Here is a 10,120-nt window from a genome sequence, read left to right as displayed (position 1 = left end):
CTTTGTTTCTATTTGGAGAAGGTGGAGAAGGTTCACATCATGCTGTATGTAAAGGACCCCAATAAGGATTCGAGTCCAGGAGTTCCCACCACCCTAACCTCCACCCTCCTCTGCTCCACAGCGTATTATAACTCATTATAAATAAACCATACTGAGAGTTTGTACATCATATTTATTGTGTAAAATGTACAAAACGTTATCGGCACACATTTTTGCACGGTGTCTCAGTTTAGCAGGTAAAATATAAACAAAATAATTATTCAAACCTATATACAAAAACCTATAGTACACATTTAGTAAAAGAATCAATCAACAGCACATGCAGTCACACACAATATATTGTTCATAGAAGTAAAGCTCTCATTTTTCAGCTATTTGAAGTATGAGTTAATATTTATCCAAAGCGCTTTCTCTCTCTCTCTCTCTCTCGACTTGATGTTGATGATCTCACTGTTGCTTTCTTGCATTCTAGAAAAACAAACAGTGAGTTGGAAATGTTGAACAAACACATGTATAATACTACAGAAGTCCAGAAAGGCCATGAGTGTTTTTTCCTTGCGATCTGAAGATAACAAAAGTTGTTTTTTGAGATCACGTAACATTAGTGTACTAGCATTACATCATTGTGGCCTTAACTGCTTTAAAACTTTTGATTTGTGACTTTAATGGTTTAGAGTTTTCCAAAGATCTTCAGCATGGTGCTATATCCAGTGATTACAAGTGAAGTGACGAACAAACGGAAACACTCACTGTTAAAGTGTCGTAATCAGGAGAGATGGACTGAAAATCCAGAGCTGTGTACGGGTCTTCAGGAGGATTCAGGTGAACGGTCTGTGTGAGAGAACGAGAAATAAATCATGTGTTCATCATTCTTAGTGATTCTTTCCAGATCTGAATGCCTGAAGTGCGTCTCTGAAGACACTTACTGCAAGCGTGTCGTACACGTCATTGGAGGACTTGGTCTGAAGATCAAGAGCTGTGTACGGGTCTTCAGGAGGACTCGGGTGAACGGTCTGTGTGAGAGAACGAGAAATAAATCATGTGTTCATCATTCTTAGTGATTCTTTCCAGATCTGAATGCCTGAAGTGCGTCTCTGAAGACACTTACTGCAAGCGTGTCGTACACGTCATTGGAGGACTTGGTCTGAAGATCAAGAGCTGTGTACAGGTCTTCGGGAGGACTAGGGTTATTGATCTGTGTGAAGATTATAAAGAATGTGTTTGATGTTTTTCTTTTTTTAGGAATTCCTCCAGATCTGAATGTCTGAAGAAAGAAGCTTGCATTCTGTGACTTAATACATTACAGCATTTTCTACTGTAGCTTTGTTTAGTGATGAAAAGTGCCACATTTTGTAGAAAAAGCTAAAAGTCAGGTTTGTGAGACTAGACCCTGGTGTTTCCTCAGTTCATTATGATTATCAATCTCTATTGTGCTGTTTTGCAGGTAATCATGAGGGGTTTATGTTGCCGTCCAAAGTGGTTACCAAAAACAAATTACTATTGAAGCGATAAGTCACACTGTACCATTCCATCCTGTTACAGTTCACTTACCTGACTAGACGATGATACCTTGGTGTCATTTATTGAACCTCCTCTTCTCTTGCTCCTAAAAAGTAACAACAAGAGGGTTCAGATCACAGATATTGTAAGCAAGTTGAGGAAAAATACACATGCTCACCTCATACATAAAACACCAATGATGGCAAGTAAACATCCACATCCAACTGTGACTCCAAGAACTATGTACAGAACTACACTTCTGCCCCCTGTGTGCAGACAAATATTATTCAGCTAGAACTCATTCACCTTTATCAATGCTACAAAGTGTTATTTGTTATGATAACTGTAATACTGCTTGAAGTGACCGGCACTGCAGCGGCGCTCTGACTCCCGAATTTATTCTGAGCCACACAGTAAAACCATCCACTGCTGTTGGAGCTCAACGGGAAGCTGTAACTCTGTCCAGATCCTACAGGTGAGCTTTCATTCACCTTATACCAGGTGTAGGTCTCGGCAGGTGGGTTAGCATCACTGCTGCAGCTCAGAGTCACTACACTGCCCTCCACTATCTCACCAGAGGGACTGATGGACACTGACATGTTCTTAGGGGGATCTGAAAAAAGGGCAATAACAGAAGCTTAAGAATAGTTAAGTGAGAACCAGTGGCTCAGTGGATATCAGTCAGTCACCTGCACAATCAGCCACTCACACAAAACATTTACAGTTGTTTCAGAATATTTCTTTCCGTGTTGATTGCTGGACTTGCACTTGTAATCTCCACTGTCCTCAGAGCTGATCTTGTTAACGGTGTAGGTTTTTCCTTTGATTTTAAATGATGTTCCTCTAAACCAGGTATACTCCACAGGTGGGTTAGCATCACTGCTGCAGGTCAGAGTCACTGAACTGCCCTCCACTATCTCACCAGAGGGACTGATGGACACTGACACATCCTTTGGAGGATCTAGAGATAGAAACACAAACTACACAGTATGAAGGGGTTTTTCGTTATTAATAACCAGACTATGAAAGCCATCATTACTTCATGTTTTACTGCAGTAACACATTAATTTACCTAAAAATCAACAGCAGTGAAATTACTGAAAAATGTCATAAAATCACAAACAGTATATTCCATCCATCCATCCATCTTCTACCGCTTACTCCTTTTCAGGGTCACGGGGAACCTGGAGCCTATCCCAGGGAGCATCGGGCACAAGGCGCGGTACAAACGGTATCTTAATTATTTATATTTTATTTTGGTCGTCTTAGAGTTAGAAAAAAGTAGGGGCCGCCCAGGGGGAGTGGGGGGGGGGGCTCAACAATTTGGTGTGAAAAATAAATAAATGTATGTTTTCTCTTTCTCACTCTCAGACATCTACACACACATACAACCAATTCCTAATCTAATGTAATGTAAAGACGTAAGATGTAATTATTAATTTAAAAAAAAATTTAAATAAAGGGGGATATATTCAGAAGTCTGTATTTTTAATGTGTTTTAAAGACATCTTTCAAAAGGGGGGCCTCGGTCAAATGTTACTGCCATTTGGGGGGCCTTGCTCTGGAAAAGTTTGGGAACCCCTGAGCTAGTATGTAAGCATGTTAATACACATGTATGCTGATGTTTAAGTATTTTAGGATGCTAGTACATTAATGTGTATGTATGCTATTCTAGTGTGCATTTATGCTAATCTGTAGTTAGCCGAGTCTGTAAGCTTGCTTTATATTCCGCATAGGTGTATTTAAACATAATTATTCTAGTTAGCCATTGTGCAAGTATGCTAATACATTAATATCCTAGTAGGTGTAAGTGTGCCGTACTGAAGCTAGTGGCATTGTGGAGTTTTAACCCAGATCAGAGAGGTTTAACTCTAGATAACAAGAGAGTACAAGAAGAATCAGCCAGAGCTGAACAGAGAGAGAGAGAGAGAGAGAGAGAGAGACCGACCGCCTGCATGCCCACTTTAATTATTGACATGTAATTACACATGTTTTGGTTAATGAGTAGCTAATCTATAATAGATTAGATAATATAGATAATGTATATATTGGTGTATTGTATAGTTTTGGAGTGAGTTGGCTCTCTGAGATGTGAGCTGCAGGACTGATTCTCTCAGCAGTATTCTGTAGGATTAAAATCGTTAATCACGTACAGTGCAACCCTGATCCGAACACATCCAGTGAAACCTCATATCACCTGATGACTTGTTGGGTGTAGGATAATAATTTAAAATGATATCATAACATATGTGTGTTGTTTGCTGTTTGTTACCGCTTGATTACTGATGGGATTTATTTTACATATGGATTCAGCGTGAACTTTTAGTGTTGCTAGTTTTATGAGTGAATAAATAAATCTGTACTTACACTGGACATCAAGAGTGACAGCAGGGGAGCGATAACTTTGTCCCTGTACACCACACCTGTAATCGCCTGCATTATTCTGACTGACTGTTGGAAAACGGAGCGAGTTATAGGAGGAGACGGAAAATAAAGGATGTCCATTTTTATTCCAGGTGAATGCTGGAGTGTCAGTCAGGCTGCAGGTGGTTTTACACGTGAGAGTGACTTCATCTCCCTCAACCACACTAACAGGAATCATCTCCACCTGAAGCTCTGTGAATGAGAGGAAAGAGGTGAAACATGCAGTGCAGCCTGTGGGGATTATTGTCTGTTCTCCTGTTATTAACTCTTATTATTTAGTTCTGAATCATAAACCTACTGCATATTTACTAGCAGATATTAGCTAGGTGGAGACATGCCTGATGCAGACATCCCACCCAGTAAAAACTCATTTCAGGGAGGTAGCTCCACCGCCACCCCTTTTGGCTTCATCAAGTAGGACATCAATAGAGTAGCTCCATAGCACCTAGCCAGCTAGTTTAAATAACATTAGCTATGCTAATAAACCAGTGACACCTGTTAGCTTTTAAACTCACCTCAACATGTCTTTTGCAATCATTTAACCCACCATGGGCAATCGAAAAGTCGCAGCTGCAAACAGTTTCAGCGAGAAAACTCATTATTTTTGACCCCGATTAAGCAGCTTCAACTCAGCTGGCATATTGGTGAGTTTTGTAGCTTCTGTTACTGATAACTAGTTAGATAACTAAAGCTAAAGCTAGTGCTCACAGAGCTCTTTATCAAGACAAATGTTTTCTTTGTAGAAAATCGTGGTAGAAGTGTGTCAGTTTAAAATATTATTTTAATAATGAATAAAGTACAGTGTGTTATTTCAGCTGATGGGACTTACCTACGACAGAAAGGTCAACTCCATCTCTACCCTGATACTTTTCTCCACCTGTTGTTATAAATCTGAAGTAGTATTTGCCTCGGTCCTGTTCTGTCACATCACTCAGTCTGAGACTGCAGTTACTCCGTTTGTCTCCGAGGTATTGAACCCTGCCTGTGTACTTTGGCTCTGAAGACAGATCAGGAGCCTCTTTATCTGTAACCAGCTCTCTGCTCCAGAAAACTGTCTGAACTCTGTAACCATCTGGATATGTGTAATTGCAGCCCATGGTTAATGTAGATCTCCTTAGAGCACAGATGTTGCTCTGTGTGTAAAACACATCCCTCCGTGGCTGGGAGAGAACTCCTGTAACAAGAAATACAGAAATGTGTTGATAATGCATGTACAGGTCTCAGACAGTGAGAAAGCCTGCGTAAACTCTCCACTGCAAACATCTGAGCTTATTTATAACTCAAAGCTACACAGGTCATGCAGTACAGGAGGAGGGAGAGAGAGAGAGAGAGAGAGAGAGAGATGGAGAAAAGAATAACTTAACACAGAACTGCTGAGCAAACACTAATAGCATGAAGCACACATTTATTTGTGTATATATATATATATATATATATATATATATATATATATATATATATATATATATATATATATATATATACACATGTATGTATGAAAAATACAGTGTACATTTGCAAATGACTCACCCGAAACCTTGAGCAGAAACAGCAGAGAAAGGGGAGGAGTCAGTTTGGGTGACATCATCAGTGCTCCCTGTATAATCATCACATGTGGAAAAATACTGTTCAGTTTTAATATCATAAAAACGCCCTTAAATCTGTGGTGTGTTCATAATTATAAAGCAAAGTGCTGTGGGTTTACACCTGCAGTTACATTAACTATCCATTACAGGTGTGCCATGCGTTGTACAGTTCAGTGTGTGAGGAATAAAATGTGTGAGGAGAAATCATACTAAATGTATATCCTGATGGATGACTTGCTTTTTTTTTCTTTTCTTTTTTGTCTTTGAGAAAGAATCACTGAGGTGAATCAATTCTCAAAAGTGAATGAATCAAATTATTCTGACACATTAATATAAACAGTCTGACTTAAGAATTATCTTTGGTATTTTATCTACATTCATCTAAATCCTATCTGAATCCTAATATTTCCATCCTTTTTTTGTGCACAGTGTAGTGTAGTAGTCTCTCAGTAGTGTATCAACTGAATCAAACCTCAAATAACTCGATTCAGTTAAACAAATCCTTTGGAGTCAAATCAGTAGAATGAGATGAAATACCCATCACTTGTGGCACAAAAGTGTAAAAAACAGTAATAAAACAAAAGCAAAACAGAGACCCAAAAATGTTAACAGTTCATTTAACATTATAATATATAAACAATTAATCTACCTTGAAAGGGGAAAACACTCATATTGGTCTCAGACTTTTTAGATGGAAATTAGCAACACAAAAAAACAACTTAAAACTGATTTAAAAAACTTTTCTGACCTCATTAAGAGATGTTCATCTCCTGCACCCAGAGTAAAAACAGAAATAACAGGAGCAGCTCTGAGGGTTTAAACTGTTCACCTGTCCAAGTTCAAATGTGTTGTGGTTTCTTTTCACACATTTGACCATGCGCTCATCTTTTTTTTTTTTAAGTAATACTTCCTTCCTCTACATGCTAAGAAACCCCCCAAAACACTTGCAGTTAGAACACTTCTTTCATTTTATCTTCTGTTTTCTGACCATGTATTATTTTCTGATCACACTACCGACACAGATGGCTTTTGAATTGTATTGCATTCAAATAAATAATGTATCATTTAAATATTAAATCATATATTATTTAAAACAATACATTCAAAATATTGTCAATTGTTTTATGAAAGCTGTAAGTAAGTAACCAGTTGATTATGTGTGTATTTTATTAAATGATTGACTAATGTTAAAAAACATTAACATTTGTTTATATATGCTCATGTTATTTATGTGCTTTTCTGTTACTATGGAAACGAGTCATTCCACTTTGCGGCACAATAGCGGAAGCCCACTGCGGCACTCTAATTTATTTTAAGAGCAAACAGGCGATGGGCGATATTTAGTTATTGTTTGTAACATCTCTATTAAACATTTTCAACACTGGTTGTTATTTTATCAACAATATTGCTGTCTTTTAGGAGATTATTCATTGTGAAGCTCAGCTGTAGCTCAGTGCTGATTTAGGATCAGTTTCCTCTCTTGTTTATAGAGATGCTGTACACAAACTGACCATACACACACACACACACACACACACACACACACACACACACACATGGTTCATGAGGTTTACAGTATAAGTGTGACATGTGAAAACCTCTGAATCTGGATTCACACTCCAAGATGACATGGTCTAGGAAAGGTATAGCCATGTTATACTACTATAGTAGTCCTTCACAGTTTCAGCAGGTAAATTTTCCGTGTGTCTGCCTTCCAGCAGCCCGTGGTTGACCTGTAAGCTGCACACTGACCTGAGCAGACATCCTGATTGCTTGCTCGTAGATCTGGTTGAAGTCATCATCAACCAGATGTTGATGATGACTCATCATGTCAACTGACGTTATTTGCAGCTTCACTGTGACGCCTGTAAGGTGGGACAAAATTTGATAGACTGTGAGGAAGGTCAGGATGAAACTGACAAGAGGATGACAAGAGACTATAGGCGTCTGCTTTGTACTTGCCCTGCCATCCAGTGGTGACATCTTGGCTGTAATCTTCTGTATGGAGACCAATTGCGACGACTTCTAGAGCCTTAAAAATAATGACAAAGGCACTACAAAAGTGGCTGTAGGCATCATGTCTTTCTGCCCATCTTGTGCGACATATGTCAATCAGAGGTTTCCTCTGTCCGGTAGAGTGTACATCCTTATTTTCAACCTCCACGAGTAGGTGTTCCCTCTTCAGGCTGTAGGTAAAGAATATGATGGTAGACTTCATCTTTTCAAACATGTTGTGCACAAGTGGAAGAGCACAGGAGAGTGCAATGACAAGGTTCATGCACTTCCCATTACAGTGCATGTGCACTGCCTTAGGTGTGTCTTTCTTGGTCAGAGCCTGGACACTGACATTTTCGCTGCTCATGTTGCTGGCACAGTCATACCCTTGGCCTCTGCAATCACCAATCTCTATGCTGAGGTGACTCAGCACATCCTTAATTGCAGTTGAATGTGGCTGCCTGTGATTCATGGCAGAGAGCAAATCTCCAGCAATTCCTCCCTGATATTTAGGTCTTTGTCCACAAACCTTATAGATAATGGCATCAGCTCTACATTATGGGATGTCAGCTCATCATCCATGACTGTATAGCTCTGCATTTTTGACCTCGTCCACAATCTGGGCCTCAGTCACTCGCTTTCCTATCAGGTTGTGATAGATTCAGGAGAACTTTGATGGACCGGTTCTTCATGAGACTGTTCAACTGGAGTGTTTTCATAACCTTGCACTTTAATATTTCATTTATAAATTTAAGGTGTGAAAATTGAGATGAGTATGTAAGTGTTGCAAGTTTTTATTTTACTGCTCCAAATATTGTCCTTCATCCAAATGCAATTCCAAACTGGGGTCAAAAACAAAAACAAGATGATCATCCCAGGCAAAATCTATTATCATAATGCAGCAGAGAGCAAGGGTTAAAACCAGAAGACAAGCAGAAATTACAGCAAATTTAACGAGACTAGGAAGCTAAGGGATTATATAACTATGAACCCAAACAATACATCTTGGATTTACAGTAAAACACAGGAGAAGACACTGCAAACACAAAAACATGCAAAACATTGTGTAGAAATACCAAAGACATTGGCTCTAAAACAAGACACTGATGATAATAAGCTGAAAACAACAGACAGATGGTGACCAAGGCAGAGTAAGAGCTGGAGCTGAAGACCAATAAAGAGTTAAAGGAGGATTTAATGACAGAGAACATGCTTTATCACTGCTCACAGAACATCTGAAGAAAATTGAGCCTTCTGATGGATAGAAATAGATGTGTGACCAGAAGAAAAAAGCAGAGTATACAATATATTATAAGGTGTTTTGTTTTTGTTTTTTAATGGGACCTTATACAAAGAAATTTTCAAAAATCCAAAAGGAATTAGACAAAGTAACATTTTTTTTTTTTTTTTTTTTGCTCATGAATATGGTTTGAAAAGGTTGGTTTTTTTTAATATCCATAAAAATGATAACATTGTGTATGCTGTTGTCAACATAGCATATCATAGTGAAATATGAAATATGAAATATGAAATTCTGTTTCTATTGATGTGGTCTGGGCTAATATGCAATAAATTACTTAGGGTTAGTTGCCCCTGGTGAGCTTTCTATCGGGAAAATTATATACTAGGCCCTGCTATGCAATATAAATGTTGGCCGTGTCTACATCATAATGAGAATCTTTGTTACTTACTCAGGTCGAGGGCCGTGCCTCTGAGACAGGAGTGGCCTTATGTCTCAGGATTACTCGCTGATCACCAGATGAAGAAAATAAACTCTATTCTTAGTCTATCATAGAAAAGAGGACTCACTAGTCATTTCTAGTGTTTACAAATCTCTACCTAAGTGGATTTGGTTTATTACAGAATACAGTAGTTAATAATATCTAATGGCGTAGGCCTTCACCACGAAGATCTTGGCAAAGAACGAACATATTCAGACATATTATATACATTTCAGCAGGCACATTGGACCTCGATTTTTATAAACAGGACCTTTGGTGTCAACGGTCATCACATCAATTCAGTATATGAGTCAGAGGTTACAAGTTCATTTTTCAAAATAGCACACAATATACTTTCGAGAAAGCTTTTCAAACCCTATAAGTCACGGAGCACAAGATGTCAGGCTAAACCACAATATCCTGTTCTTAGGCCTCAGTGGCATTTAAACAGCGTGTTTTTAAGATACGGGTTTAAATAAGCAGGCCAAAGACATTTCAACCCTTGTTGTTTTAACACCTTGCGTTTCTCTATCACACATATACAAGCAGAAGCAGATCAACATCTATTTTAACATTCTATACTTATTCAGTTGTCATGTAGGCTATAGCATGGCTTAGATCATGTTCATATTCATGTGAATCAGGAAGTGTTTTTTTTGCTCAGCAAACAGACTTGCCTGCTGCTAGCTTTATTAACGGCAATATCCTCTTTATACATTTTAGTACTTAATACACTACTTATTTTTATGAATTTATCTGTTTCTGAACATCCTTATGGCATTTCCGGAGTTGATTAGCCATCTACTCTGTTGGGATCTCAGATATACCAGGATCGTATGGTAGTCGTCTGTGATCAGCATCCCCCGGTGATCCCTCATTCTTCTGGCCTTTTCC

At 38.5% G+C, this 10,120-nt stretch overlaps 1 protein-coding gene across 1 annotated transcript; it reads right to left on the bottom strand.

Annotated features, from left to right (window-relative positions):
* Positions 1 to 2,533, bottom strand: LOC128601832 (B-cell receptor CD22-like). The gene is made up of 4 exons (XM_053615229.1): positions 2,522 to 2,533; positions 2,210 to 2,480; positions 1,552 to 2,113; positions 1 to 1,195 (listed from the first exon to the last, which is right to left on the bottom strand). The coding sequence occupies exons 1-3, from the start codon at positions 2,531 to 2,533 to the stop codon at positions 1,818 to 1,820; spliced, it is 579 nt and encodes a 192-aa protein (XP_053471204.1). The 3' UTR covers positions 1 to 1,195; positions 1,552 to 1,817.
* Positions 2,534 to 10,120: the final 7,587 nt, after the last annotated feature.

The sequence above is a fragment of the Ictalurus furcatus genome, chromosome 26, assembly GCF_023375685.1.
Source record: "Ictalurus furcatus strain D&B chromosome 26, Billie_1.0, whole genome shotgun sequence".
Taxonomy (NCBI): domain Eukaryota; kingdom Metazoa; phylum Chordata; class Actinopteri; order Siluriformes; family Ictaluridae; genus Ictalurus; species Ictalurus furcatus.
The sequence above is the reverse complement of the archived record's forward strand: the minus strand, read 5'-3'. Positions and strand labels throughout refer to the sequence as shown.

Excerpts from the sequence above, each read along its gene's own strand:
- LOC128601832 (XM_053615229.1), bottom strand. Across the intron at positions 2,114-2,209 it reads AACAACTGTAAATGTTTTGT|ATCCCCCTAAGAACATGTCA; the intron begins GTGAGTGGCTGA and ends CCCTTTTTTCAG.